At 56.5% G+C, this 25,883-nt stretch overlaps 11 protein-coding genes across 11 annotated transcripts; 5 read left to right on the top strand and 6 right to left on the bottom strand.

The window, feature by feature from the left end:
- The first annotated feature begins 30 nt into the window (after nucleotides 1-30).
- Nucleotides 31-2,123, top strand: BCV69DRAFT_280027 (hypothetical protein). The gene has a single exon (XM_025491457.1). It carries the CDS (start codon nucleotides 91-93, stop codon nucleotides 1,921-1,923), a length of 1,833 nt encoding a protein of 610 aa, XP_025351285.1. The 5' UTR covers nucleotides 31-90; the 3' UTR covers nucleotides 1,924-2,123.
- Nucleotides 2,124-2,125: 2 nt separating this feature from the next.
- On the bottom strand, nucleotides 2,126-3,165 carry BCV69DRAFT_280028 (hypothetical protein). The gene is made up of 4 exons (XM_025491458.1): nucleotides 3,118-3,165; nucleotides 2,984-3,044; nucleotides 2,733-2,885; nucleotides 2,126-2,615 (listed from the first exon to the last, which is right to left on the bottom strand). Exons 1-4 carry the CDS (start codon nucleotides 3,120-3,122, stop codon nucleotides 2,223-2,225), a joined length of 612 nt encoding a protein of 203 aa, XP_025351286.1. The 5' UTR covers nucleotides 3,123-3,165; the 3' UTR covers nucleotides 2,126-2,222.
- A 131-nt stretch (nucleotides 3,166-3,296) lies between these two features.
- BCV69DRAFT_280029 (pseudouridine synthase) lies at nucleotides 3,297-5,419 on the top strand. The gene has a single exon (XM_025491459.1). The coding sequence runs from the start codon at nucleotides 3,523-3,525 to the stop codon at nucleotides 5,308-5,310; it is 1,788 nt and encodes a 595-aa protein (XP_025351287.1). The 5' UTR covers nucleotides 3,297-3,522; the 3' UTR covers nucleotides 5,311-5,419.
- A 54-nt stretch (nucleotides 5,420-5,473) lies between these two features.
- Nucleotides 5,474-6,855, bottom strand: BCV69DRAFT_243262 (mRNA triphosphatase CET1; the record flags this gene model as incomplete). Its single annotated transcript, XM_025490059.1, has 5 exons — nucleotides 5,474-5,622; nucleotides 5,841-5,996; nucleotides 6,076-6,414; nucleotides 6,496-6,571; nucleotides 6,682-6,855. 5 exons carry the CDS (start codon nucleotides 6,853-6,855, stop codon nucleotides 5,474-5,476), a joined length of 894 nt encoding a protein of 297 aa, XP_025351288.1.
- Nucleotides 6,856-7,101: 246 nt separating this feature from the next.
- BCV69DRAFT_296427 (hypothetical protein) lies at nucleotides 7,102-8,616 on the top strand (the record flags this gene model as incomplete). The annotated part of the gene is made up of 1 exon (XM_025494009.1): nucleotides 7,102-8,616. One exon carries the CDS (start codon nucleotides 7,102-7,104, stop codon nucleotides 8,614-8,616), a length of 1,515 nt encoding a protein of 504 aa, XP_025351289.1.
- Nucleotides 8,617-8,650: 34 nt separating this feature from the next.
- BCV69DRAFT_280032 (hypothetical protein) lies at nucleotides 8,651-10,350 on the bottom strand. Its single transcript, XM_025491460.1, has one exon. It carries the CDS (start codon nucleotides 10,255-10,257, stop codon nucleotides 8,713-8,715), a length of 1,545 nt encoding a protein of 514 aa, XP_025351290.1. The 5' UTR covers nucleotides 10,258-10,350; the 3' UTR covers nucleotides 8,651-8,712.
- A 49-nt stretch (nucleotides 10,351-10,399) lies between these two features.
- BCV69DRAFT_280033 (hypothetical protein) lies at nucleotides 10,400-17,191 on the bottom strand. Its single transcript, XM_025491461.1, has 2 exons — nucleotides 17,068-17,191; nucleotides 10,400-16,995 (listed from the first exon to the last, which is right to left on the bottom strand). The coding sequence occupies exons 1-2, from the start codon at nucleotides 17,073-17,075 to the stop codon at nucleotides 10,518-10,520; spliced, it is 6,486 nt and encodes a 2,161-aa protein (XP_025351291.1). The 5' UTR covers nucleotides 17,076-17,191; the 3' UTR covers nucleotides 10,400-10,517.
- Nucleotides 17,192-17,419: 228 nt separating this feature from the next.
- BCV69DRAFT_280034 (peptidase M24A, methionine aminopeptidase) lies at nucleotides 17,420-19,244 on the bottom strand (the record flags this gene model as incomplete). Its single annotated transcript, XM_025491462.1, has 4 exons — nucleotides 17,420-17,587; nucleotides 17,678-18,373; nucleotides 18,464-18,771; nucleotides 18,864-19,244. Coding segments are annotated over 4 exons (1,414 nt in total), but the record flags the coding sequence as incomplete, so codon positions are not given.
- Nucleotides 19,245-19,562: 318 nt separating this feature from the next.
- Nucleotides 19,563-22,123, top strand: BCV69DRAFT_244542 (MTHFR-domain-containing protein; the record flags this gene model as incomplete). Its single annotated transcript, XM_025490116.1, has 5 exons — nucleotides 19,563-20,292; nucleotides 20,373-20,497; nucleotides 20,572-21,555; nucleotides 21,664-21,894; nucleotides 22,019-22,123. The coding sequence occupies 5 exons, from the start codon at nucleotides 19,563-19,565 to the stop codon at nucleotides 22,121-22,123; spliced, it is 2,175 nt and encodes a 724-aa protein (XP_025351293.1).
- A 133-nt stretch (nucleotides 22,124-22,256) lies between these two features.
- Nucleotides 22,257-23,359, bottom strand: BCV69DRAFT_280036 (monothiol glutaredoxin). The gene is made up of 4 exons (XM_025491463.1): nucleotides 23,291-23,359; nucleotides 22,943-23,187; nucleotides 22,740-22,864; nucleotides 22,257-22,637 (listed from the first exon to the last, which is right to left on the bottom strand). The coding sequence occupies exons 1-4, from the start codon at nucleotides 23,321-23,323 to the stop codon at nucleotides 22,549-22,551; spliced, it is 492 nt and encodes a 163-aa protein (XP_025351294.1). The 5' UTR covers nucleotides 23,324-23,359; the 3' UTR covers nucleotides 22,257-22,548.
- Nucleotides 23,360-23,551: 192 nt separating this feature from the next.
- Nucleotides 23,552-25,656, top strand: BCV69DRAFT_21044 (hypothetical protein). The gene has a single exon (XM_025489744.1). The coding sequence runs from the start codon at nucleotides 23,611-23,613 to the stop codon at nucleotides 25,432-25,434; it is 1,824 nt and encodes a 607-aa protein (XP_025351295.1). The 5' UTR covers nucleotides 23,552-23,610; the 3' UTR covers nucleotides 25,435-25,656.
- Nucleotides 25,657-25,883: the final 227 nt, after the last annotated feature.

The raw sequence follows: 25,883 nt of genomic DNA on the forward strand, positions 1-25,883 counted from the left end.
CCGCCAGGCCAGAGATTTCCCCAGCTACCACTGCTCAGAGCCCCCAACCATCACCACCACCATCACGACCAACTCATCACCGATCACAACATGAGGGTGACCACAAGTCTCCTCAGTAGGTCTCTGGCTGGACCATCGAGACAGATCAGTCTCTCGCCGGCTGGTGTGGCTCGCGCCTTGTCTGCAGCAGCCTCGGCCAAACCGAACCTCACATCGCGATCTATCGCTACACCGCCCCCCTCCTACAGAGTTTCCTCACCACCTCGTGCAGGGCCCGTCAGCTCTGCACTTCCTCGCCGCTCCTACTCAGTAGACTCCTCGCCAATTACAAGCGCCTCGCTGATAAAGACATCCACCCTGCCGAATGGCGTGCGGGTCGCCACAGAGGGTACCCCGGGTCACTTTTCGGCCGTAGGCGTCTACGTGGATACAGGCTCGCGTTACGAGCGTCCCTGGATAAGTGGAGAGAGCGGCGTGAGTCACCTGCTCGACCGGATGGCTTTCAAGAGCACCTCGCAGCGGTCTTCGGAGGTGATGACGTCCGAAATCGAAAAGCTGGGAGGCAACGTCATGTGCTCGTCTTCGAGGGAGACGATCATGTACCAGTCTTCGATGTTCAACCAAGACCTGCCGGCTGTACTGTCGATACTGGCTGATACCATCCAGCATCCTCTGCTGCTGCCTGAGGAGCTGGACGCGCAAAGGCAGGCCGCCGCATACGAGATCCAGGAGATTTGGAACAAGCCGGAGATGATCCTGCCTGAGCTGCTGCACTTGGTGGCCTACAAAGACAACACATTAGGCAACCCTCTCCTCTGCCCCATTGAGAGTCTAGAGCAAATGACAGCAGATAATTTGAGAAGCTTCATGAAGCAGTGGTATACACCAGAGCGGATTGTGGTGGCGGGAGCGGGTATGCAGCACGAGCAGCTGGTAGCGCTGTCCGAGCAATTCTTCGGTGGAGCAGCAGCAAAGCAGTCTGTGCTTACAGATAGCTCGTCAAGGTCATCATCAAGGAGCAGCAGCCCATCTTCGGTCTTTTCCTCTTCATCCTCCGGGTCGAGCACTAGTACGTCCCCTTCGTCAGCCAGCAGCTACAATCCTTCAGCAGATTTCTCCACAACAGCCAAAACCTCAGCATCGCATCTCTCCGACATTCCCGGCTTCCCTACCTCTTCAGATCTAGCTCAGACTCGAGCACGGTATACAGGTGGTGAGCTCTACCTGCCGCGCGAGGACCTAGAATTCACTCACGTCTACGTAGCATTTGAAGGCGTGTCCATCCACGATGACGACATCTATGCTCTCGCCACCCTTCAAATCCTCCTCGGCGGTGGCTCCTCCTTCTCTGCCGGTGGCCCCGGAAAGGGAATGTACTCCCGCCTGTACGGCGTGCTCAACACGCACCACGCCGTCGACTTCTGCTCTGCCTTCCTACACTCTTACTCTGATTCCGCCCTCTTCGGAATCGCCGCCTCGTGCGAGCCACGCTTCAATGCCTCGATTGGTAACGTCATTGCTCGCCAGTTGGAGCTCTGCACCGGTCCACTGAGAGGAGGTATTACCACTGCTGAGCTGAGCAGGGCGCGCAACCAGCTCAAGTCAAGCCTGATGATGGCTCTAGAGTCGCGCCTGGTTGAAGTGGAGGACCTAGGTCGCCAAGTTCAAGTGCACGGCAAGAAGGTCACTGTAGAGGAGATGTGCGAGAAGATTGACCAGGTGGACCTGCCGCGTCTACACCGCGTTGCAACTCGAGTGTTGAGGCCCACAGCAGAGAAGGAAGGTAAGGGGCAGAAGATGAACTATGGTTTGGGTAGCGGACAGACGACCGTAGTCGCACAGGGAAACCTCGAGGGACTGGGCGATCTGAGGCAGATGCTCTACTCGAGAGGACTGGGCGCGAAGCCAACTTCACAGGCCTAGGTCCTGAAAGCGGGCAATGTATGGAAAGTTGAGAGTGCAGAGCATGCTCAGCGAGCGGACCCGTTGAGCGGACGGCTGGCCGAATGACCTTTTATAGATGACTCGATGTTGTACTTTTCCCCTTGACTCGTACCACTCATATTGTAAGGACTCTCTACCACCAATCACCAATTTGCATGCCTTTTCAGCTCAAGAGCAAACAGTCTGATTGTTTGCAGCTACTGGCGTGGCTCGGTGGGGTATGTTACATTAGGCAACGCGACGTCTGAAATGGGTGCTCTCTCTCCTCTCCTCTCCTCTCAACTCCAATCCAACTCATCATCAATATGTTGAAATCCACCCGCCGCATCCCCTGCCCCACCACCAGCACCAGTGCCAGCCATCTGCATCAACTCCTCCATCCTCCTCTGTGCCTCCCTCTCCCTAAGTGCCTTTCCCTCCATCACTCCCCTCAATCCACCTACATCCACCCTCTCTCCATCCTCTGTGGCACGCGTATCCGTAGTGTGGAAGTCATGGCGTGGATCGTACCGGATTCGTGGGTCGAGGGCTTCGTACAGGGAGGAATCGTGACGGGCGTCGAGTGGGTTGGGGTGGGAGAGGGAAGAAGAGGTAGCGCCGGACTCGGTGTCTTGCTCGGTTGCTTCTGGTGGTGGAGGCGGACGACGCTGTGAGGTCTTTGCGGAGATGACCTGGTAGGACGTGGTGCAAGGGGAAAGGGAGAGCTCTCCAATCAGCTCTGTCCCTCCTCTAATCTTAAGCTCCCACCCCTATCTCTGTCTGTTCAATTCCCTCTCCGCTTTACTCACGTAGCAATTATCGCACCAAGGACAATACTCGTCTGACTCTTCAAACACGCTGAGGTCCTTGCGGAAAGCGCGCTTGCATGCTTTACACACAAATGCCATCTCTGTAGTCTTGCGTAGGGGGTGATCAGATGACTCGGCGTGGCATTGTGGACACTGGGTGAGATGAAAGGAAGAGTGGGAGATTGGATAAGAGTGACGGGGGTCAGCTCGGAATGGAAGAATTGGAGTTGGACGGCCCGGGGCTCACTCACGTCGAAGAAGCGTTGGCAGCATGGTGCACGCACTGTGACCTGGGCGTTGAGGATATGCTTGCTGAAAGCGACAGAGGAAGAGAGAGGATATGGTCAGCGATATCCTACCACATCTCCATGAGCTTGCTACTCACCACATGACCGTCTACTCTTTGCGTACGGCTCTGGTGGAAGGTGTTGGTCTACCAGTGACTTGCTCCCCTCTGCTCTTCTCTGTTCCGTACCGAGGTGGCTTCGTCCGTCGGGGTTTGAAATTGCGCGTTTCCGCCTTGGACTCGCAGCTTCAGAATTCACTTCTTCCCGACGGAAGCAACTTTACATTTACATTTCAACACCTTTTGCTGAATTTCCCCCTTCCTGACACAATCTGCTCCTTCAAAAGGCTCACCATCACTGCAGTACAGCTTATGCTTAGCGCCTTGCAGCGGCAGACATACTTACTACCCAAGGCATCCTGCTACTCAACTTCCGTACTCTGCAAAAGGCACCTAGTTGCCCTCCACTACTTCTCTACAAGTCCCTCCACTGCTGCGTCCGAGATGCCCGACTTGTCCGGCGCACCACCTACATTGGGCAGCAAAGCAAAGCTTCAGTCACAGAGAGGAGGAGCAGGGCGCTTCAACCCGTCAGAGCGTGGTGGGAATGGCAACGGGCGAGGTAGAGGCGGAGGTCACAGCCGAGGTGGAGGAAGAGGAGGCTATCAAGGAAGCAGCGAAGGCGGTAGCGGCAACCGCAATGGCCGTGGGCCAACGGCTACCAATCCTCAACATCCAGGACATATCCCTGGTTCCCTTGCCTCGCGGCCTCTCAATGGCGTCTTTGCCATCGACAAGCCCTCGGGAAAGACGTGCATGGAGCTCCTCGACTCCCTCAAGGACCTCCTCGCCTACTCTCCCCTCTTCCGCAACCCAGACGGTACTCTCCCCGAGGGCAACGGAGGTAATGCCTGGCGTCCCGCAGGAGGCAAGAAGAATCTCAAGGGCAAAGCCGCTCCGCCCAAGATCGGGCAGGGAGGCACCCTCGACCCGCTTGCCTCGGGAGTGCTCGTGATCGGCTTGGGCAGCGGTACGAAGCAATTGCAGAAGTACCTAGACTGCGCAAAGACGTACGAGACGACGGGTCTGCTCGGCACTGCTACCACCAGCTATGACTCGCAGGACCCGGTCATGACACGTGCCCCGCACTCGCACGTCACAGAGGAAATGGTTCACTCCCTCGTGCCCTACTTTACCGGTCCGTTGCTGCAGTATCCACCCATCTACTCGGCGGTCAAAATGGACGGAAAGAGGCTCTTCGACTATGCTAGACAGGGTTTAGAGCTTCCTCGCCCCATCGAAGCGAGGGAGATTGAAATTGTGCACATGGAGTGCTATGATTGGCTCAAAGGTGGGGAACACCCGTTTGTCGCGCCGCAGAAGGAGGTGACGGCAGAGGAAAAGGCACTGCTTGGGAGAGTCAAGGAGATCGTTGACAAAAGTACGGGTGGAAGCAGTACAACTGCCACTGGGCCCCGACCGGGAGGAGGTAGTGCTCCTGCCACGTCCTCCTCCTCGACGGTAGCACCTGCAGAAGCCGAAGCCGAAGCCTCCACTGCGCCACCTGCTACCTTAGGAGAAGTCTCCAGCTCCACTCCCCCCGACCCCGAGTCGCACCTCCCTGCCGCAGCCTTCAAACTACGCATGACCGTCTCTTCTGGCACCTATGTCCGGACCATCGTGCACGATGTTGGTCAAGCGTGCAATTCCGCTGCGCACGTGGTAGAGCTGAGAAGGGTAAGACAGGGAGAGTGGGGAGTGCCGCTGGCGCCTAACCCGGTGAGGAGCACCGAAGAGGCGGTGAAGGCGGAACAGGTGGGACAAGAAGGGTCACTTGAGGAGGGCGCTTCTGCTGCTACTTCGGCAGCACCAGCGTCAAAGACGACTACGACAGAAGAGCCGCCTTCATCCGCACTCGTGCTAGAAGACATGCTCGGAGAAGCCGAAGGCTCCTCCTCTGCAGATCAACCCATGGAAGCCCCACCAGCAGAGGCAGAAGCAGCAGCAGAGCTTGCAGCAGCAGCAGCAGATCCCGAACCTCTGCCTTGTCTTCCCTGGTCCCTCTTCCTATCCGCCCTCGAGGAGCAGAGCAAGGAGAGTGATCCCAATGCGCGCAATTTCCGGCGGAAGGTCGCTGGTGGTGGAAAGGTGGAGGGAGTGGAGGGTAAACAGGATCAGGATATTGAGGAGAAGACCGAGGGAGAGGTGGAGCCAGTGGGAGGTGTGCAAGAGGAGGGTCCGGAGTTGAGGCAGTGGGAGAAGGAGCTCCTCCGCGTCTTGCAACCTTGCTGAAGAACTTCGAGATTCAGGCGAGCAGAAAGAGGGAGGTGACGACTGGAATAGAAATGCTTTTTTTTATACATCGTCGAGTACGAATGGATATATATATCGAGAAGTCCCCTATTGCCCTCTGATAGTCCTGTCCCTCGCCTCTCTACCAACCTCGCTCCTCTCACTACCCACCCCCGACTCCCGCCCCACCAGCATTCCTAATAAGCATCCTCACGTCATTCAAGAACCGATCAATCACATCCTCATACTCTGTCCAATCCTGTCCTCCTGCAGCTCCATTCATTTGCCCTGCTGCTGCACCTCCTCCTCCTCCTCGCGAGTTGAGGACGGGGGGAGAGGAGAGGGAGCTGGCTTGTGATGTTAGAAGGGTAAAGGGGTAGGAAGGGGCAGAGGAGGGTGGGGGTAGAAGCTCGACTTCGAGCTCGTGTTGGAGGGTTGGCTGAAAGAGGTGGACATGGAGCAAAGGGAGCAGGTAAGGTTGGGATGTGAGTTGGGTTGTTTGTTGAGGTGAAGAGCCATAAGTGCTCGACGCTCGACTCGACTCGACTGGTCACGACTTACCTCTCCAGCGCCTTGCGACGGCACCTTCACCTGCGTCAGATCGATCCTCATCCCCGGGTGGGTGTAGGAGAGTCGATTCTTCTCCCTGTAGAAATCGTGCGTCTCCGACGAGGAAGGCTCGGGGGCTAGTGAGGGGCGTCACTTGGCAAAGTCAGTGTCTTTCAGAAGCAGAGGAAGGCTTCGTTCCCTCTGCTCTGTACTCACTCTGAATTTCGAGATTGACACTGATGCGATAATCGAATGCCCTGTTCGGGCAGTACACCTCCAGATTCGCCAGCCTCCTCTTGACCACACTCCCCCTCTCCTTCGTCCTCAGACTTTCGGCTTCTCTCGTCACTCTGACCTTCTCCCTCCCTCCACCGCCTCTACCACCATTGCTTTGGGAGGATGGGAAGAAATAATCAATCTCATTGTGTCGCTTGTAGGCTACTTTTGGGCGTTCGGGAGCAGGGCGGACGAGAGAATTGAGGAGATTGTTGTAGTGGCGGTGTTGCTCCGTTGTCATGTTTGACTCGAAGCGGATGTTGGAAGTGTCCGACAGGACTGATGACGAGAAGGCAAATGAAGGTCAGCTTACCATCTTGAAACATCCTCATTGATCATACTGCTCCGCCTTTGACTCACTCGTCTCGTTAGCCACTGGCAGCTGTACCCTCATACCCGTCCTGGTATCGATGAGCGTTCCAATCTTGGCCTCGAGCTAGAATGAGAGTAGGGTCACGACGTTCGGGCCAAAAGCTGAGCACCTCTGTTGGGTTATTGCTTCTGGCTTTCTCCGCGAGCAGTTCTCACCTCAATCTCAGCCTCTACGCCTCGCAAGTCTTCCAATACGTCTCCTCCCTGGGCAGCTACATATAGCCAACCACCGACGAAGCAGGTAAATTCATCCAGCGGGTCCGTACCAAAGATGGACCGGAAATTGGGCTGTTGTGGAGCTCCTGCAATGCCTGCTGCCGAGGAAGAGGAAGGAGATGGATTGGCCATTACTGCTGATGCAGATACGAACGAGGAGGGAGGAGCAGCTGGAGTGGTACGGTAGCGCCCAGACGGAAGGCCCAAGGCAGCAAGCAATAAGACGCACGGCCAGTGTTGGTCTTACGTAAGCAGCATCGAGGAACGGAAGTAGAGAGGAGCACAAGCCACCCTGCATGCACCGAGACCCATGCACTACTTACTGTACCCTATCTTATCATCTTCCGGGATCCAGCATACCAGTATAGGTGTGACAGCATGCCAGAGTCTCTATCTCAGCGCCTCAGAGCCATCCGAGAAGCAGCACAGCAGCCCAAATCTCGTCCAGTTCCTACTCCGGCGTCGACCCCAGCTCCAGCTCCAGCGTCAGCTTCAGCCACAACTCCTGTTTCTAGTACACTACATACTACACCGCGACAGACGTTCACAAATCCGGCAAATCAAGCTGAACCTAGTGTTTCACCGAACAGCAACATACCAGACGATGACATTGAGCGGTTGATACGACTGACACAGGATGAGGTGCACCTGGATCGGCAGTCTGGTCTTGGAAGCGAGGAGGCTGAGGAGGAAGGGGTAGATCCGGCAGGGATTGAGAATCCGGATATTGAGACGCAAGCCTCGCTACCACCTGGTCCCTCGCAACGAGAGACATCAAGCCTCTTACGAGAATCAATGGGCGTCCTGGGGCAAGCGGAACGTCTGCAGGGTTCGGCGCCGACGCAACCTGCTTCGAGTACAGGGCAACGGAGCAAGCCAATCCTAACTCGGGGCTCATCATCGCGACTGAAAAGCCAAGACAGTGTGAGTGGATCAAACCATCAAGAAGCAGATGTCGAAGATGATTCATTCGATCTAGCGGAAGATCTGGCTGAAGCGCTCGGAGAAGAAGTCAAGCGGAGACCAGTGGCGGGCCTCGAGACGGAGCAGCAGCTAGCAGCGAGCTCGTCCTCATCACCAGCAGCAAGAGAGATACAGGTACCAGACGGTCCTGGCTCAAGTCGAGCGGAGGAGCTGGAGCGAGAGCCAGAGCCAGAGCCAGAGCCAGAGCCAGAGCCAGAGCCAGATGAGATCCAAGACGAGGTCGACGCTCTCATCGCCCGATTCAGTGCTCTACGTCCGGCACGCCAAGCAACTCCATCAGAGCAGGCATCATCCTCTCCGTCCACACGGTCTTCACCTTCTTCTCCGCCGCCCGCCTACACATCCGACGATAGTGAAGATGAAGACAATTTGGGTAGTCGGGATCCATTCGCATCTCTCTCCCTACCCTCGGTCCCGAGCTCAGAGCCAACGGCCCCCTCTGCCCCTGCCATACACCCCACTCTCGGTCCGGCACACAACGACCTACCTGCCGATCTAGACCTCGCACCTTTCCGCCGTCTGGTCGGGCGAGAGCTAGATGTGCGCAGACTGGACGAGCCTTCCGAGCGGGAGCGAAGCTTTGACGGTTTCCCCTCTGTCCCCGGTAGTGGCTCCAAGTCTCACCCTTCCAGAGAGGGACAAGTGGAAGAAGAAGAGGAGGAGACATTTTGCTCCATCTGTTCAGCCCCTCCCACGCTCAGCTGTTTCTCTCCACGCGACCCGGAGGACGAAGGATGCATGGGCGATGTGTACTGCTCGGAGTGTTGGGTGCAGGCGCACGAGGGCATGGAGAGGGAGGAGTTGAGGGAGCATCGTACGAGGGACCTGCCGAGGAAGGGAGGGGTAAACAGAGGCGGGCCGAAGAGGAAAGGAGGGAGTGGAGGAGGGAGGAAGCCATTGGCTGCTTGAGGCATGGGGAGCTTCACTGCTACAGGTCGGTGTGGTGTGCGGACTAATCAATGAAGCTATTGTACATTGCAAGATACTTGTCGCAAGGAAGGAGCGTCATCGCCACCCCAGCGTCCACCAGATATGGCCCCTCTCATCAGACCTTCCCAGTCCCTTGACCTTCGGCAACTCTACCCTGCGGATCACTCTCAATCTTGCATCCCTTCCCACACTTCCATCCTCTCCTCCTCCTCCTCCTTCTTCCTCCAGCTCTTCAGCGACCTCTCCAAAAACCCTATCCGTCCCCTGTACCAATCCCCACTCGCCAAACCTCCCCTCGGAGCGTCGCGCGTTGAGAACATGAGCTCTTGCGCTCTTTGTCCGGGCTAGGAGGGAGGACATGGTCGCATATAGCCAGGAGGCATGTTCGCGCGCGTATACTACGTCGGCTGCTAGGAGGAGGTCGTAATGTGGATGTTGACCAGCGGCTAGTAGGGCAGGCGAGGAGAGGAGGCCGGGTGTGGCGGAGTCTCCGTCACTTGGTTGGTAGTAGACGGACCAGTCGAGCGCATTGACTCCTAGCTCTACTCGCGACGAGAGACCGGTTCTGTTGGCATCGACATTTCTACGCAAATTCTCCAGCACGCGAGGATGATAGTCCGTGAGGATGACGGTGTTCTTCTCCTCCCCAGCTCCGTCCGAGATAGAAGCGGAGGGGGGACAGAGGGACGAAAGGAGCTGAGCGCAGACTATCCCTACCAGTCCGGTACCAGCACCCAGCTCGGCCACCCGCAACGGCCTCGACCGCTCTGATTCGCGTAGCAGAGAGTGAATCTCCCCTGGTCGTGTGACGAGGAGGTCAGACAGGACGATGGAGGCTGCCCATGTCTGTACGCCCACGGCAGACGAGGCTTCCAGCGAGGCGGGGACGGGCGCGTTACTGTCTGCCGGACCATCCTGGTCAGAGGGAGCTCCTTCAGAGCCCTCTGCCTGCGAGGGCGGTAGTGGTGCATCGATGAGAGTCACCACGAAGCGGCGCTCTCCTAGCGCAACTGTCCCATCGACTCTCTCCTTGTCTCTGTCCCCAGTGCTTGAGCTTGTCCCATTTGGAACGGCAGGCTTGACCTTAAGCACGGCATTCGGCCTTGCAAAATCAAAGGGAAAGCAGAAGACCCTCTCCATAGGCTCTACATCCTCCAACCCACGTCCGCCAGAGCTCTCACCATCCCCTCTTCCTTGGTCCATCGCCTCAGAGCGTGTAATATCCTCGAGAAGCTGGGCAGACTCGTCGACAAGGAAGCGCTGTAGCTCCTCGAAAGTCGCAAAGGTTGGGGTAATCGAGCCACTTGGCTGGGCACTGAGGCTGCTGCTGCTGCTGCTGCTGCTGCTGCCGCTGCTAGTTCCTTCTCCCTCCCTCTCGCTCCCGGCTCCGTTCTCCAACCAGCTCAAATCGCTCACAACCAATCTATTCAGCCACCCTACAGCAAGATCTCGCTCGTACGTGTCCAGCAGGAGCAGTGCACGATCGTACTTCTGCAGAGTGTGGAGGGCGAGGAGGAGGGAGGAACTGCTAGGTTGTCGTCTGAGAGGCGGGAGGAAGGAGGAGGGTGGGAGAGCTGCGCTGGAGGAAGAGGAGACGGTGGTAGGAGGAGGAGATGCCATTGTCGAAGAGGTTTGACAAGGCCGTATCGTAATGAGAAAGACGAGGTGAGAGGATGTACGGTACGAGGTAGAGTGCGGTACGAGAAGATCTGTGCAGTGGAGTGCAGTGCAGTCACGGAAAGGGGCAAAAAAAGAAGCGCATCGGAGCAGCAAAAGGAGTCGAAAGTTGAATTTGGAAAAGAAAAAAGTGGAGCAAACAGCGACGGTGAGATGCGAAGTACAGAAATCGAGCAAAAACAAGGTAGCGACGACAAGTACGACTACTTGTGGTAGGGAATGGCGTTTGTCCTCAGTTGAAGCTCATCGTAGAGGAGACTGCGGATGTTCTTCATACCGTCCTTGATGAGTGCCATCATATGCTTTGCTGCCTGCCTCTCATCCAGATCCAGCATGAATCGTCCTTGGAATCGATCCATCGTTGGTTGTCCCTTGAAACTGGGCAGACCAGTGTTCATCATCAAGCTGCACACCTGTACAATCTGCCTTGCGTAAGGTCTCGCAGCCAAAAAGGCCTTGACGCACAACTCGCTGAACATCTTGAAGCCCTGTGAGTCGACTCCACCCATGACATCGAGGAACTCCTCTGTAAGCTTAAAGGAGTAAGGCTCAAAGTGCATTCCACCAGGTCCAATATCGAAGAGGAATCCAAAGTCGATGTGCACCAAGTGACCCGTATCGTTGATCATAATGTTACCATTGTGACGATCACGGCACTGCAGCAAGTGACATGCCACACTGTACGCTGCCATGGACTGGATAAAGTTCATGCGGGCTTTTTGGAAACTGACCGAGTCCACATTGCCGAATTTACCGACGAAGAAGTCGAGGAGAGAGTTGATCTTGCTCCTTCCCATTTCATCTCGGGAGGTGGCATTGGGCACTACATCGATGACACCGCATCCAGGACCAGTGGCGGTGACTCGGTATGGGTAGAGGTAGGCGTCTAGACCAATGGCAGTGTAGATGACCTTGAACAAGGCAATGCACTGCAGCGCGAGCACGTCTTGACGACAGTCGTCTCCGACCTTGAAGATGGCAGACTGCCAAACATCGACGCCGACGGTGCCCTTGTCGTCTCCCTCATCTGCCTCATCCTCACCCTTGCCGCCAGCGGGAATATCTCGGTGTACCTTGAAGGTGGCCATGAAGGGTGCTTTAGCGTGAGACTGCAGAGGCCTTCCACTTCTTCGGTCCAGGTCCACAACCACACCATCAGGGTTCGACGGCAGGTAGACTCCAGGGTCGACCTTGATCTTGTCCATCTCCTCATCGATCTTCGCCTTCTTCTCCGGCTTGCTCTTCTTGATGAAGGGCTTGAGCTTGCCAGAGATCGAGGTGACCTCGTTGAAGAAGCCAAACTCTCGGTCATAGAAGTCTTGCGCTTCACCGCTCAGTGCCTCGACGATCAGGTCGGTCATGCGGTCCAGTGTGGGCTTCATCGGATCAGGCACCTCTCCATCATCGTCCTGGTACGAGTTGGCCTTCATGTTCCACAGAATCTGATGACAGAACAGCTGCGACACTTTTGACGTCTCGAAGATGAACTGCTCCACATAGCCGAACTTGTCATCTCGCAAAGCCTGCACAACCTGGGGGACGTAGAAGAAGGTGAGATCGACGGGGTGGTGCTCGAGCGTCCTCATGGCATACTGCAGCAGGACTCCATTGTTGCCAAAGACTGGCTGGAAGAGCCAAATTGCTTCAATCGGCGAGACTGGGCCCCAGTAGAGGAGCCACTTGAGGTCACTTCCTTCCCTCAGGGCCATCTTCAGGTGGTCCTCCAGCAGCAGGTCAAGGGCATATCCACTCTTGAACACGCGCCATGGCTCGCTTCTGATCAGTTTGCCCGCCTCTCTTTTCAAAGCTGCCGACTTGTACCTGACGGGCAACTGGGCAAGCACGGTCGGGCTGATCTTCCAGGCCGTGTAGGCCACTGCTTCCCACTTGGCTTCGGTCATGCTTCTGGCCATTTCGCCTGCAAAGTCGGTACCGCGGCCTGCTTCGCCCAGCGGGTTGACCCAGACCGAGATTCTTCGGACCTCATCCTCGATCAACAGCTGCAAGAGTGTTCTGCGATCGACGACTTCACGAGCGCCTGCAGCAAGTGTCGTTTGGTTCGGCAACCTGACCTGGTCGAGAGCATTGGGGCCAGTGAAGGAGGTAACGACGGCGCTAGCCCTGGCAGCATCGACCTTGACTGCTTCCAGTAGCTCTTTCATTACCTGCATCTCGGCGGCAGCTTCGATGCGACTGGCGCCATATGTGAACTGCGGGATAGTGCTGAACCACTCGAAAGCGACATCGTACAGGGCCCTCCTCAGCTGATGCTCCACAAGCATGTCCAATCGCGAGCTCTGTACAACTCGTAGTCCAAAGAGAAGCAGGGTGAATCTGACTTGCCTCGAAAGAGGGTGTGTCGTCATCCTGCCTTCGTGGACGGCAGTACAAGACGTCTGGAGCATCTGGATCAGTGCATAAACCATTGTCGGATTGCGGTATCGGAAAGCCTGGAAGCGACTCGAGATGAGCTGCAGCAGGGTGAGATGAGGGCTGAAGAGCCTCTTGGCCTTCTCCCTCTCTCTGACGATCTCTTCTCGATCAAAGGCGGACATCTCGGTCTTGCGGAGCAGTGCATGTCCACCAGTCAATGCGCTGGTCTGGAAGATACCCTTGTGCAGTCGCACAGTGTCATTCCAGCCCAGAGCGATCTCTACCATGACCTTCGTCTCGAGCTCAGGGCGCTCGCCGATGATCCAAGACCAGACGTGGCTGGCGACCTGGATTGCCTGAGGAGTGAAGATTCGAATGGGGATGGCCACGAGATGGTGAAGCAGCTCATGGTCTGGCTCAGGGAGAGCGACAGCCACGGCGGCAGATCGGTAGAGCAACCTTCGCAGCTCGCCGAACGGCAGGTGACGATGGCCTGCAGCAAAGTTGCCAGACACTTCCGCCAATTGCTGCTTGTACGAGGCGACATTGGATGGCGCGAACTGATACTCTGGGTCTTTCTTGAGCTGAACCATGGTCTCGCTCAAGGCCAGATGGATGCCTGTCATCTCTCCCAGGTAGGTGCTCTTCGAGCTCAGCTCGCCGACGAAAGCGCTGCTCGCATCCACTCTCCAGCCTCCGAGGGAAGGCAAGTGCGAGTCATGAGCACCACTGCTTACCGCTCGGGCATAGTCGATGGCAATGCTCTTGCCCATGTCCGAGGTGCCAGGCAGAGTTTCGTCGTCGAAGGACCCTAGGTATCGCTGCAGAATGGACTGAAGCTCGACGGGTGCTCTAGCGAGAGCCATCGACAGGAAAGCCCTAGTGCGTTTCAGGAACTCCGAGAGGATCTCCTCGCGCTGACTGTACGAGTCAGAGAGCTCAAAAGATACATTGGCCCTCTTCGAGTGAAATTGATATACCGGCGCAAACTCATCGCGGTATTGCCCCTCGCAACCTCGTCGTAAGAGAGTCAACATCTCAAGGAGAGTGCAGACGACATCCTGGTCGCACACCAGTGAAGGGAAAGCGGCAAAGAGGCGATCCAGGATCTTGCGAGACACAAGTCGAACCTGCTCCACCCTGTGACAGGAGCCGAGGAGGAGATTCTGAATCTCCATCGAGACTCGTGGGTCCACAGAGTGAGCACGAACCTGAGGCGAAAGGTCGCTAATGAACGAGGTGGTGACCTCGTCAGCAATGGCCTTCATCGAGCCCAGCAGCGAACTCGTGTTCAATCCTTGGTTAACAAAGTACCACAGGATCATCGAAGGCCGACCCATAGCGCTTCGCGTGCACTCGAGGTGATAGATGGTCGCTAAGAAGATTAGCTGAGGTAGACCGAGAGAGCGCAGCTCACTGCTGTGGCTTGGAATGAGATTCTGCAGTGTCTTGCGCTGCTTGTCAATCGTCGCCGAGGGGAAATCTGCCCGAAGTACCGAGTTGTACTGCAGGTCCGACTCGAGGTAGTTGACTGCCGTCTCGGGCACCAGAGTTGGTGTCTTCATCGAGATGGTAGCGAGCGAGTCTGCGATGGAGGACTCTGGTGCAGCATCGGCAAAGCCGAAGATGACGGACAGGAACCACATGTTACGGAACAGAGACACCTCCTCAAGCGTCGGGTTGAGCTGAGGGTTGATGTCGTTGTGAGAGAGGACAGCGGCGATGGCAGGCAGTAGGCCAGCCAGATCAGCACTGACCTCGGACTGCTCCGATCGGCTGCCTCCCTTCGAGCCCTGGAATGCCAGACCCTTTTCGGTAAAGAGCTGCAGGAGCTCGATGAGGTAAAGCTGCTTCCTGCCAGAAGTGGCAAAGCGATCTTCATCTTCTTCGCTGCCCTCCTGACTCTTACTCTGCGTGGAGCGATCCTCGTCTTCCTTGAGAGCACCCAAGCCTTGAGCAAGCTTGAACTGCGCAGCCTGAATGGCGGCACCAGTACGACGGTTGGCACCACCACTGATGGCGCTTCGCGAGACCGACGTCAAAGCTCGAATGACATCTACGAAGGAGGACTTGGGCCCAGCGAGAGCCAGAGGAACAATGTTCCAGAGAATGGCAGCTTCGCTCTCGTCGTCGGCACTCCTCAATCGTTGGAGCAGCATCGACGTAGCAAGACCTGTCAATTCTGGTCGGCCAATCTCGAGCGCCAGTCGAGATACCATGGCAATAATGCTGAGGTTGATGATCTGCTTCTCTTCCTCGGTGCGGCTGGCGAAGAGAGCCTGCGTCTGGGAATGACCGAGAGAGAAGTCCCTACCGGTGACTGCTTTGGACAGCCCGCTACGTACGGACATTGCGCCGCCAGCGTTGCCAGCGGCGCCTGCCGCACCCCCTCCAGTGTCTCGGCCGAGGTGGTTGAGAAGAGCGTACATAGTCGAGACTGCCAGGTCATCCCCGGGAACGATGGTGACGCAAGTAGCCAGACACTTGGCAGCCGACTCTAGAACAGGCGTGGTGTCTCCGTTCGGAGTCAGGAACATGGGCTGAGGTGACGCAGCGAAGCGACGCAGCTGAGTAGTGAGAGATCCGACAAGCGAGGGGAAGTTGCGGACCAGGATGCTAGCACTCTGCAGAGCTGCTCCCTGAAGAAGCGGGTCGATGATGACGGCAGACTCACTCAGGAGCGCTCGAACACGTACGACAGTGTGAGCATCGAGCGGGATGTCGCTGAGCTTGGAAACTGCAACGGAAGCGAGAGCGCCGAGCTTCAGTGCCTCGCTCAAGATCTCGAGAGCATAGACGTCCGAGAAGAGCTGACTGTGCTTGGTACCCTCGCTCTCAATGAAGCGCTGAATGTCATGGTAAGCACGGCTAGCCAGATGGAGCGCCGATGATGCGCCATGTTCAGGATCCGTGAGACTTTCTGGGTGACCATTGCCGAATGCAGCGGATCCATTCGAACCTATGAGCGGTAGTGATGCTAGAACGCCCCCACCGTTGGTACCGTTGGTACCATTGGTAGTAGGAGCTTTGACATCGTCGCCTAAATCGACGGCATATCGGTGCAGACCAGCCCAGGCCTTGGTTGTAGCCATACCCTCCTGTCCCACGGCAGGGTCATGGCCATCATGGTGCTGCTTGACGTCGACATCGAACCTGTCTGGACGAGGTGCTCTCGCTGGGTCCAATTCGTCCTGTCGAAGTCCCATCTTCTGGTAGTCAGCAAAGCTCTTGATACGAGGCTTGGCGTGTGAGGCCAAGGCCTGGGCCAAGACAGAGCTCAAGATCTCGAGGGCACTGCACAAGACAAAGTGACCAGAGAGCGGTCGTTCCGCTCGACGGTACATGGAGAGCAGGGCGAAGCGGTAGGCAAAAGCAGGATCGTCCATGAGGTCCTGCCCCTGACTGTAGGTAAAGCCACCATCGAGGAGAGCCTCATCAGGCAAGATCTCAGTGTCGTCTTCATCATCTCCTGAGAAGAAAGTCTCGATGCTGCCCTGCGAGCGGGTGTCGGCCTCTCCGGGCTCAGTATCATCAGGATCGCGACGTCGGATGGTAGCATTCTTCTGCTTCCTGCGAGTAGCTCTGCCTCCCTGTGCTCTGGCGGCCTGCTGCTCAGGCAGAACGAGGAGCACGTGGTTCAGACGCTGAACAGTCTGAGCCGTGCCCGTGATGGGAGTGACGGCAGTGACCAGTCGGGCAAACTCGATGAGCTCCCAGTTGAAGATGTTGGAGGAGAGAGCTCGGTACAGACCATGGAGCATGGGTACGAGGCGAGTAGCAACCACATGTGCGTCTCCCGTAGTTGCGCCCAGCCCCAACGCAAGGTTGCGGGCGAGGGTGACCACACCATCTACACAACGAGCGCGGTGCTGAGGCGCCTTTGAGGCAATGTAGAGGAGGCTCTTGCAAAAGGAGAAGGCCAGCTCGTCTGCCAGTGGCCACTCATCCCAGGTAGCCATACTCTCCTCAATCTCAGCAGTGCTGAGGAGAATGGTGTTCCTGATGAGCTCATTGAGAACAGATCGCAGATGAGTATCATTGGTCTCATCGATGGTACGAGGGGTTGACCTCGAAGCGGCTGCGATGGAGGAGGCAAACCTGGCCAGACTGATCTGGGCATGGGCAGCCGAGGTAGACAGCCATTCGGGATTGTTCTTCTTGGAAGACGAGGGCTGCAAGGCGGCGGCGTGCTCATCTAGGAAGGTCTTGAAGTCATCGCCGGTGACGCCTTGGTCTCCTGCGCGGATGGAGTCGGATAGATTGGCAGCCAGATCGTTGAGGATCAGCTGGTGAGTGGGAAGGTCGAGGCTGAGAAGATAATAAAGAGAGAACGATCAGTCAGGAGCTGTCGGCGTAACCTCCGCCCTGAGACATACGTACAAGTCCATCTTGATGGCTGGCCTCTCTTCTGGGGGATATCGAGTGTTCTCAGCGTATGCAAAGGTATGAAGGATACGTCTGCAAGGATGTAGTAGAGCTCACCAAAGGCGAAGGCAATGGTATGAGGAGCGGGAGGACACTAGGGTCAAGCGAATCCGTCTTGGATGTGGACCGAGGCGAGCGGGGCACCACGCCGCGCAATGCGGGGAAGCGAGCCAATGCGTGAAAATCAAAGCCAGGCAGGCGCACGTCAGACAGCTTCGCTCCACTTGACTTCGCCCGTCAAGCAGAGCAGTCCGCCAAGCCTAGGTGCTCATCCTACAAGTCAAAGCATCAATTGCAACGAATCATATGATACTGGTGATGTGGAGTGGAGATGAAATTCCCTGCAGTTGCCTGCTCGCTGCCCTTTCCCCCCTCGCAGAGCTGTCTCTTTGCTCGTTGCTGCTCGCCAATAGCTTTCCCCCCGCCGCGCCTAACCAAACCCCACTTTAGTAGTCGTCTCCTCTCGACACAATCTCTGTTCGTTCGGAAGCCAAAGAGTATCGGTCAGTGAGGTGAAACTTGGGCAGATCTTCTTTCTCGCACCTCGCTCCGAATCTAGACTCACCTTTTCCAGTTGGCTTCAGCAGAATGGTGTGCTCGAACTGAGCCGTTTGAGCTCCCACGCCAGCAATGTCTGCCAGAGGTGGGTAGTCTTGCACGATGCCTTGCGACACGAGGTGCTTAAGTCCAAGCAGGTAGTTCTTCTCACCCACTCGATCCAGGTACCTCCTGCAGAAGGGCAGAGTACCGAACTGCTTGTTGATGGTATGCAGCAGCGGCCTTGCGCTAGCCACCCTCAGGGTAGGGTTGCCCACATTGGCCCTACGGGCATAGTGTGAGCAATCGCCACAGTCTACGACGTATCCCTTACCAGTGGAGCCGAAAGTCTCAATGGCAAAGTATTCTCCTTCCTCCATCTTCGTCGTCATCTGAGGCTGGGCCACAATGGGCACACTCTTCTCCTTGTGGATAGTGTAGCGACCGATGTTGTGCCCGTTGAGGTTCTGTACACACTTGACTTGATGCATCTTGCCATTGACCTCGTACTCGTGCGATTCCATGGTCTCCTGAATCGCCGCTCCGATTTCGCCCAGACGAGCATCAATTCCGGCCTCGCGAACACCGGTCTCAGTGGCTGCACGCACCGCCTCGAGGAGAGGGTTGTGCGTCTCTTCGAAAGTCAAAGTGAATGCAGAGTCACAGATACGACCTTGGACTTGTACTCCGATGTCGACCTTCAAGACGTCTGATTTTTGCAGGACTGGCAGGAGGGTAGGAAGAAGAGCAGGAAGGGGGGAGATGAGCAAAGGTCCGACACAATCGACGTTGGGGCAGATCAGACAATACTCACTCCTCTTGTCTCCGGCATTGGGAGTGTAGTGGGCTGCAACCTCGTTCAGAGATAGACCAGTGGGGAATCCCATTCCAGCAGCAAAGGGGTTCTCCGGATCCTCCTCTGCAAGCAGCCTGACCTTGCCCTCGATGAGCTCTGCAATTTCCGTCATCGACATTCCGGGTTGAATGGCCGATCGAGCGTACCTACGCACTTGACGATGAGTTTCGGCTGCCTTTCGGATATGAGCGTAACTGTTGCCCTCTCCTTCCTGCAGCAGACGTTCGCGCTCCTTTCGCTCAGCAAGGGTTGTCCTCTCTCGGTTGCTAAGGAAGTACAAGAGCAGGCGGATTGATTGTAAGCATAAATCCAATCATAAGCATGATCTCTCAAAGTTTTTGTCGATTCGGATACTCACTCGTCCCACTTGCTCTCATCGTAGGGCACCGTCTCTCCCTCTGGGTAATCTCCGGTGGGCCAAATCTTGGAGAGACCAATGGTGGGCTCAGGCTCGGTCTGCTTGAGTCCTGTACCGTTGGCAATCTTCTCCTTTTGAGCCTTTGCCTTCTTCTTTGCAGCTCCAGACTTCTTCTTCTTCTTGTTCTTCTTCTTTGCGGCCGAGTCTCCTCCCTCGCCAGCTACTCCACCTTCGCCCTCATCTTCGTCTCCTTCGTCTTCGGAGTCTGCTTCAGGGTTGGGTGCGCTGCCATTACCGTTGGCATGTCCGTTGCCCGTCTCCAAGGAGGCAGCTGTCAGCTTGTCGGAGATGGCTCCGTCTGTGGTTGTGGTGGCAGGCATGCTGTGCAAGTCGTGGTGGACGATGGGTGCGGGAAGAGGAGGTTGCTAGGACGACTGACTCGCCCCCACGCCCAAAATTTGGCTGGGCTTGGCTGGGCGGGGAGTGTTCAGGCGCGGCGCTGGTCTCGGCTGAGCCTCAGCCAGGGTCGCGCCTCTTTCCGCTCTACGCCGACAATCGCCGCCGACGCCTCTTCTTCCAGAGCAACACCTCGGCCTCTACTCCCCCCAGTCACCACTGCCATCGACCACCAATCGCCATCGAAGGAGGGTAACTTACCAGGCTTGCACTCTTCCCTCTTCCACAACCACCTCGTACACAATGGCATCCCCTGCCGACACCCCGCCGGAGTCGGCCTCGCCCTCGTCTTCCTCGTCCGGCCCACATCCCGCTCACATCACCAGCAAGCTCCAGAACACACCGCCTTCTTCGCCCTTCTGGTCTCTCGAGTTCTTCCCACCCAAGACAAGCCAAGGTTCATCCAATCTTCTCTCTCGTATCGCACGTATGTCATCCGACCTTAGACCCAGCTGGCTCAATGTCACCTGGGGCGCAGGAGGTACGACAGAGGGAAAGAGTCTCAGCCTGGCAGGCAGTTGTGTGCATGGCGCATGGGAGGGCGAAACGATCAACGGCGAGCCCCTGACCGAGTGGCAGGGTGGTTTGGACGTCTGTCTGCATCTCACTTGTACCAATGTGGAGAAGCAAAGTCTAGACCAGACGCTGCGTACGGCTCGCAAGCTCAACATCCGCAATATCCTCGCCCTGCGTGGAGACCCACCCAGGGGTGAGGAGTACTGGATCGCTTCCGATTCACAGTTCCAGCTGGCAACCGACCTGGTCCGCTATATTCGTCAAGAACATGGAGACTTCTTTTGCGTTGGTGTAGCCGCCTATCCCGAAGGCCACTGCGACTCCATCGAGCGTGATGTTGCCAGGGACGTACAGCATCTCAAGCTCAAACAGGAGGCCGGAGCTCAATTTATCATTACACAACTCTTCTATGATGTCGACGTCTTTGTTCAGTGGTACAAGCAATGCAGGGAGGCTGGTGAGTATGCACAACGAAAGAGAGCCATCGCGGAGAAAAGCGCCTTCGGCTCACCCCAGGCCCTGTCCTACCCATGTCAGGTATCACAATTCCGATTCTGCCCGGGATCATGCCAATTCAGAATTACCAGTCTTTCCGGCGAATGACCAATCTTTGCAAGGCTACAGTGCCCGAGGAAGTCTTGTTAGCTCTAGAGCCAATTCGGGTGAGTCTTGTGAAGCCGCGTGCCTTGGTAGTATGATCTCGCTGCTGACCCCTTCTGTACACCTTGCCTACTAGTTTGACGATGCTGCCGTCAAGGACTACGGCGTCCAATTGGCTATCCGGATCATCGCACGTCTCTACCTCGAGACCGACATCCGCGGTTTCCATCTATGTACGCTCAACTTGGAGAAGAGCGTGAGAAGAGTCCTGCAAGGGCTGGGATGGGTCCGGGATGAACAACCTACTCGGTCCTTTGAGGAAGGCCTCGGCAAGGGTCCGGTGGCAAAGGTCAAGGCTATCGAAGGTATGAAGGCGAGAGCGGCCGCCATCAACGGAGAATCTTCTCGGTCCGAGCCCATCGACTACCGTACTGCTACACAAGGGGCACTACAGCGCGCTACATCGAAGACCTCGCAAGCTCTATACTCTCCAGCTATTCCGCCAGACGGAGACGCCACTGCACACACCATCGGCAATGCTTCCCACCTCACACCTGACTATGTCCAAAACACCGCGACCACGTCTGCTTCTTCCACAAGTTGGGACGAATTCCCCAATGGTCGTTACGGAGACGCCCGGTCGCCCGCCTTTGGTGAGATTGATGGGTACGGCGTTTCGCTCAAGGTGCCTCCGCAGGACGCCCTGAGGTTGTGGGGCACACCGGTGGAGGAAGACGACATCAGCCTCATCTTCTCCAAGTACCTTCTGGCAAGACTCGCCTGTATACCCTGGTGCGACGCACCGATTTTCGACGAGACGCTGGCAATTCGCAACTGGCTGCTGGCGCTGAATCTGCCAAAGAAGGCGAAAAGCTCGTCGTCGAGCTCCAGCTCGAGTCTGTCCGGTAGGGGCTGGTGGACGGTAGGATCCCAGCCGGCCGTTGACGGAGTGCCCTCTTCAGATCCCACGTATGGGTTCGGACCAAGAGACGGAGGAGGCTACGTCTACCAGAAGGCCTTTGTGGAGATTTTCGTTGATGAGGCTGACAAGGAGTGGATCAGAGAGAAGATTGAGCAGGAGGGAGAGGGGAGACTGAGCTTCTTTGCTGGTAATAGGAAGGTGAGTGCGCGCGTAAGGGAAGCAGCCTACAAGTCCGATGTAGACATCATCTGACCACCCCGGACCTCCTCCCCACTCTGCTCCACATCCACCCCTACCACTCCACAGGGCGACTACGAGTCCAACCTCTCCCTCGGTGACGTCGACGCCGTCACCTGGGGTGTTTTCCCAGGCAAAGAAATTGCCCAGCCTACAATCATCGAAGAAGAGTCCTTCAAGGCCTGGCGAGACGAGGCATTTGAGATCTGGGGTGAATGGGAAATGCTCTTTGCAAAAGAGACCAAGACGAGGGGATTGTTGAGGGGAGTGGGAGAGGGGAAATGGTTGGTCACTGTTGTTGTGAGTCTTTCTTTTCTTTTGACAAGGACAGAATCTGAGGAGCTGAAGGGAGGAATTTGTCTCCGAGGCTGACCACCTTCTCTTCCTTTGGCCTGATCTGCCGCTCCATCCTCATCCCTCACAGCACCACGACTTCAAGGATCCAACGGCTCTGTGGCGCTTCCTAGGCTGCGAAGAGCACCTCCCGACCGACGAGGATGTGGCTCGCCTCGAACAGGTGTGGGCATAAGTAAAAAACCTTACCTTGAGGGATTGCTAAAGGGAAATGGGGAGACGGGGGAGTGTGAAAAGGCCGTAATCTATCCCACTACCTTCGTACTTGCAACACCATCCACCCAGACTTGATGACCCTCACTGCCCCTGTTCACGCACGCGCACGCTGATTTCGCTCCTTGTAGTGTACTTTATGCAAGCACATATATTAGCAAGAAGGAGAAAGCGTGAGAGCGTCCCATGCCTACGCCTCTATTCATCCAACAGCTGAGCATCAGTCCCTGAGTAGTGAGATGTACTTCCTCCGATTGTCCACATCTCCACCTGCACCCCTCCCACGGCATCGTCGTCCTTCCTCTCATCAGCCTCATTTCGCTGTGCCTTTTGATCTTGCATCGAGCGGGACAGACTCCCTGCTGATTTCACATTATCACGACATTCTTAAGCCTTGGGAGCCTCGCTCGGGGGCGGCAGAGGTGAGAGAACGCCTGCCTTTTCCAACACTTGTTCCAGCTCGCCCGATTGGTGCACTGAAGTTGGGTCAGGACGCAAGGGCGCAAGGTCAAGGAGTCAGTCTTGTATATTCCTAACACTCTCCGTCCGGTCCCGCACCCGAGTCTGCGTTTACTCACTGCTAAGCATGATGTCGCAACCTCCTACGAATTCACCATTAACGTATACTTGGGGAATGGTGGGCCAGCTGCTGTACTCCTTTACGCCCTCTCTGAGCTCTGGGTCGTCAAGGCAGTTATATGTCCTAGAGAAGGGAGTGATGAAAGGTGAGGAGACGCTCTTCTCTCTGCTACCTCATCCCCGCCCCTCGCCTCGGACTCACTTCATGACCTCGGGCTTGACTCCCTGCACCTCCATAATTTGGCATACCGCCCTGCTGAAACCACACATGGGCAGCTCTGGTGTGCCCTTCATGAACACCACCAATGGGTTACCCTGCACTGCCGCATCGATCTTCTTGCGCGCATCGGCGGAGAGGGCGAGGCGGAGAGAGGTGGTGTGGAAGAGGGAGCGCTGTGCTGGTGCTTGCAGCAGAGAGGAGGAGGTGGCAGGTGTGCGAAGGAGACGCTGTAAGAATAGAGAAGAGGAGAGGAGATGAGATGTCAGTATGCGGCTGAGTGACCAGGTGGCGAAGCGGGATCTGCTGCGAGGGTAGAGGGTCGGGACTCACCAGAGAGCTGGAGGCTTGGCGGAAGAGTGACATGGCTAGTAAGTGGGAAGACTGCAGCTAGTGGTAGAGGTCAAGGAGGTAGTGATAGATGGTACGAGGTCAAGGAGGGTCAAGAAGGAGTCACTTCTCCACCTCGTCGCGGTTACCAATCCCAAAATCGCCCTGGGCGGAAAGGGCCAGGCAGAGGCACTTCGGAGCCGCCGCCTCGCCTCCCTGCCGATTCCGACTTTTGGCGAGCCACACAGTCCTTCCCGCCGTACAGCCTTCCTTCCGCCTCACAAGCACAATATTGGCGGTCAAAAAGCCCAGTACCGCCCATCATGTCGCTGTCGTCTCCCTTTGATGTCGCTCGCTCCACCCACGAGGAGGCAGAGAGGTACACCGCAGCCCTCTCCTCTGTTCTCGCTACCCTGCCCTCCTCTTCGTCCTCCTCCGCCCCGCCTAGTCGCTCGACCTTGACCAATTCGCACATCGCCTCGATACTGGTAGACCGCATCGTATCGCGCAACCGCAATTTGGTCGACTTCTACAAGGATGAGACTGGTATCAGGAAAGAAGAAGTCGATCTGCTAAGTGGCAGGCCCACAGGCGGGGAGGGGAACGCTGCTGGATCCTCCTCTGCTGCAGCTGGGAGCTCAGCTACCACGTCCGAAGTTATGTCTCTCTTCTACTCGCGGCTGAATCACATCAAGTCATATCATGAGAAGTACCCTTCGGCTCCGCCAGAGATGCTCACCCTGGACATACCCGCACTGGAGAACTCCATTGCTCCCTCGACCTCCTCTTCCATTGGCGTGACCACGAGCGCAATGGATCGACTCTTCTCCGGCGAAGAGGGCTTGGGACGCTATCTAGATCTCAACGAGTACCACTCGCAGTACATCAATCTCAAAGGAGTGAAGAGATGCAATTATCTGTCCTACCTCGAGCGATTCCATGATTTTGCGAGCGAGGACGTGGCAATGGAGACGAAGCAGGGCGAGGGGTACCAGAAGCACCTGAACGCGCTGAGGAGCTATCTCGTGAGCTATCTACGGAAGATCAAGCCGCTGGAAGATATAGACGGCCTCGTCGAGGGCTTAGAGGAGGAATTTGAAGAAAAGTGGAAAGTGGGCGAGGTGAGGGGCTGGGAAGATCAAGGCGAGAGGTTCGCTTCCTCTTCCGCCTCTTCTAGCAAGACTGCCTCATCATCCACATCGACTGCTCCAGCTGCACCGATACCACGGCCGGCAGACGATACTGGTATCTGGTGCGAGGCGTGCGGGAAGTCCTTCTCCAAGCAAACGGTCTTCGATGGCCACCTGCAGGGAAACAAGCACAAGAAGGCCCTGGAGCGGATCCAGGGTGGCCCCTCTTCGAGTACCGCGAATGGGGCTTCCTCGTCCTCTTCCTCTCACAAGTCAAATGCAGCGCGCGAAGCTCTTCTCTCAAAGGGAAAGAATCTCGCAAAGCAAGAGTACATCATCTACGCCCTCAGTAAGGGTCCGCTGGACTCGCATCGCCTCGACACACGATCCAACGTGGAGCGCAGAGCAGCCTTAACGGAGCGCGAGCGCGCTGCCGAGGCCGAGGAGCTGGCCCGCCTTGCCGAGGATCCCGCTGGCGAGTCTTCCGCTCGGCGACGAGGTCAAGATGGAGGAGCCGGGGGAGCAAACCGGGCCGACGAAGACGACTCGGATGACGAGAATGGCAAGATTTACAATCCCAAGAAACTCCCTCTTGGCTGGGACGGTCGGCCGATCCCCGTATGGCTGTACAAGCTACACGGTCTTTCGGTAGAGTACTCGTGCGAAATCTGCTCCGACTTTACTTATCAAGGACGTAAGAATTTCGATCGACATTTTACCGAGAGTCGACATGCATTTGGAATGAGAGCATTGGGTTTGCCCAATACAAAACACTTTGTCGGCATTACAAAGATTCAAGATGCGCTCAAGCTTGCAGAGAAGTTGAAGCGGGCTGGGAAAGAGAGTGGGGTACTTGGTGTTGGTGGTGGTGGAGGAGGAGGAGATGCTGGAGGAGCAGCGGTTAGTTCACTTGGTGGAGGTGGTGGAGGAAGAGATGTTGAGGAGGTGGAGGATGAGCAAGGTAATACGTATTCGAGGAAGGATTATGAGCTGCTCAAGAGGCAGGGACTCATCTGACCTCACCCACTTCCTCCGATGAAGTGAGGGAGAGTGAGAGAAGGGCGAGGAAGAGCCAGGCAGCCAGGCGGGCGGGGCCGACCTTCTGTAAATCTTCTTGCCGTTGCATCGCAATAACCAAACCACCTTGCATCAATTCACACCTTAATACATTTCTGCTCCCGCAACCACGTTATCTCGTTGCAGTGAAATGCAGTGAAGAGAACCCCCAGCACCTCACCTCCCTACTCGACTCCCCTCATCTCTCCCCTCGTCTCCTTGCGCCTACCGCCTGCCGCCTCCTCCTTGCCCCCCCTTTCCCTTGCCACCTCGCCACCCCGCCTAGGAGCCAGACCTACATGACTTGATCTAAAGCCACGGCTCGTGAAGCGATGCCCCAAAGCAAGATGAAGGAGCGGCTGGGTGCAAAGAAAGAGGGACGATCCCCAGCGCACATAGGTCGGAAAAAG

Source organism: Pseudomicrostroma glucosiphilum (assembly GCF_003144135.1).
Source record: "Pseudomicrostroma glucosiphilum strain MCA 4718 unplaced genomic scaffold BCV69scaffold_1, whole genome shotgun sequence".
NCBI lineage: Eukaryota > Fungi > Basidiomycota > Exobasidiomycetes > Microstromatales > Microstromataceae > Microstroma > Microstroma glucosiphilum.

Excerpts from the sequence above, each read along its gene's own strand:
- BCV69DRAFT_280028 (XM_025491458.1), bottom strand. Across the intron at positions 2,886-2,983 it reads GCTGCCAACGCTTCTTCGAC|TGTCCACAATGCCACGCCGA; the intron begins GTGAGTGAGCCC and ends CATCTCACCCAG. Across the intron at positions 2,616-2,732 it reads CTTGGTGCGATAATTGCTAC|GTCATCTCCGCAAAGACCTC; the intron begins GTGAGTAAAGCG and ends ACGTCCTACCAG.
- BCV69DRAFT_280036 (XM_025491463.1), bottom strand. The coding sequence starts at position 23,323 with ATGTCACTCTTCCGCCAAGCCTCCAGCTCTCTG. Across the intron at positions 22,865-22,942 it reads GTCAAGCCCGAGGTCATGAA|GACATATAACTGCCTTGACG; the intron begins GTGAGTCCGAGG and ends TCCCTTCTCTAG. Across the intron at positions 22,638-22,739 it reads TTGCGACATCATGCTTAGCA|TGCACCAATCGGGCGAGCTG; the intron begins GTGAGTAAACGC and ends ACCCAACTTCAG.
- BCV69DRAFT_280032 (XM_025491460.1), bottom strand. The coding sequence starts at position 10,257 with ATGGCATCTCCTCCTCCTACCACCGTCTCCTCTTCCTCCAGCGCAGCT.
- BCV69DRAFT_280027 (XM_025491457.1), top strand. The coding sequence starts at position 91 with ATGAGGGTGACCACAAGTCTCCTCAGTAGGTCTCTGGCTGGACCATCG.
- BCV69DRAFT_280029 (XM_025491459.1), top strand. The coding sequence starts at position 3,523 with ATGCCCGACTTGTCCGGCGCACCACCTACATTGGGCAGCAAAGCAAAG.
- BCV69DRAFT_21044 (XM_025489744.1), top strand. The coding sequence starts at position 23,611 with ATGTCGCTGTCGTCTCCCTTTGATGTCGCTCGCTCCACCCACGAGGAG.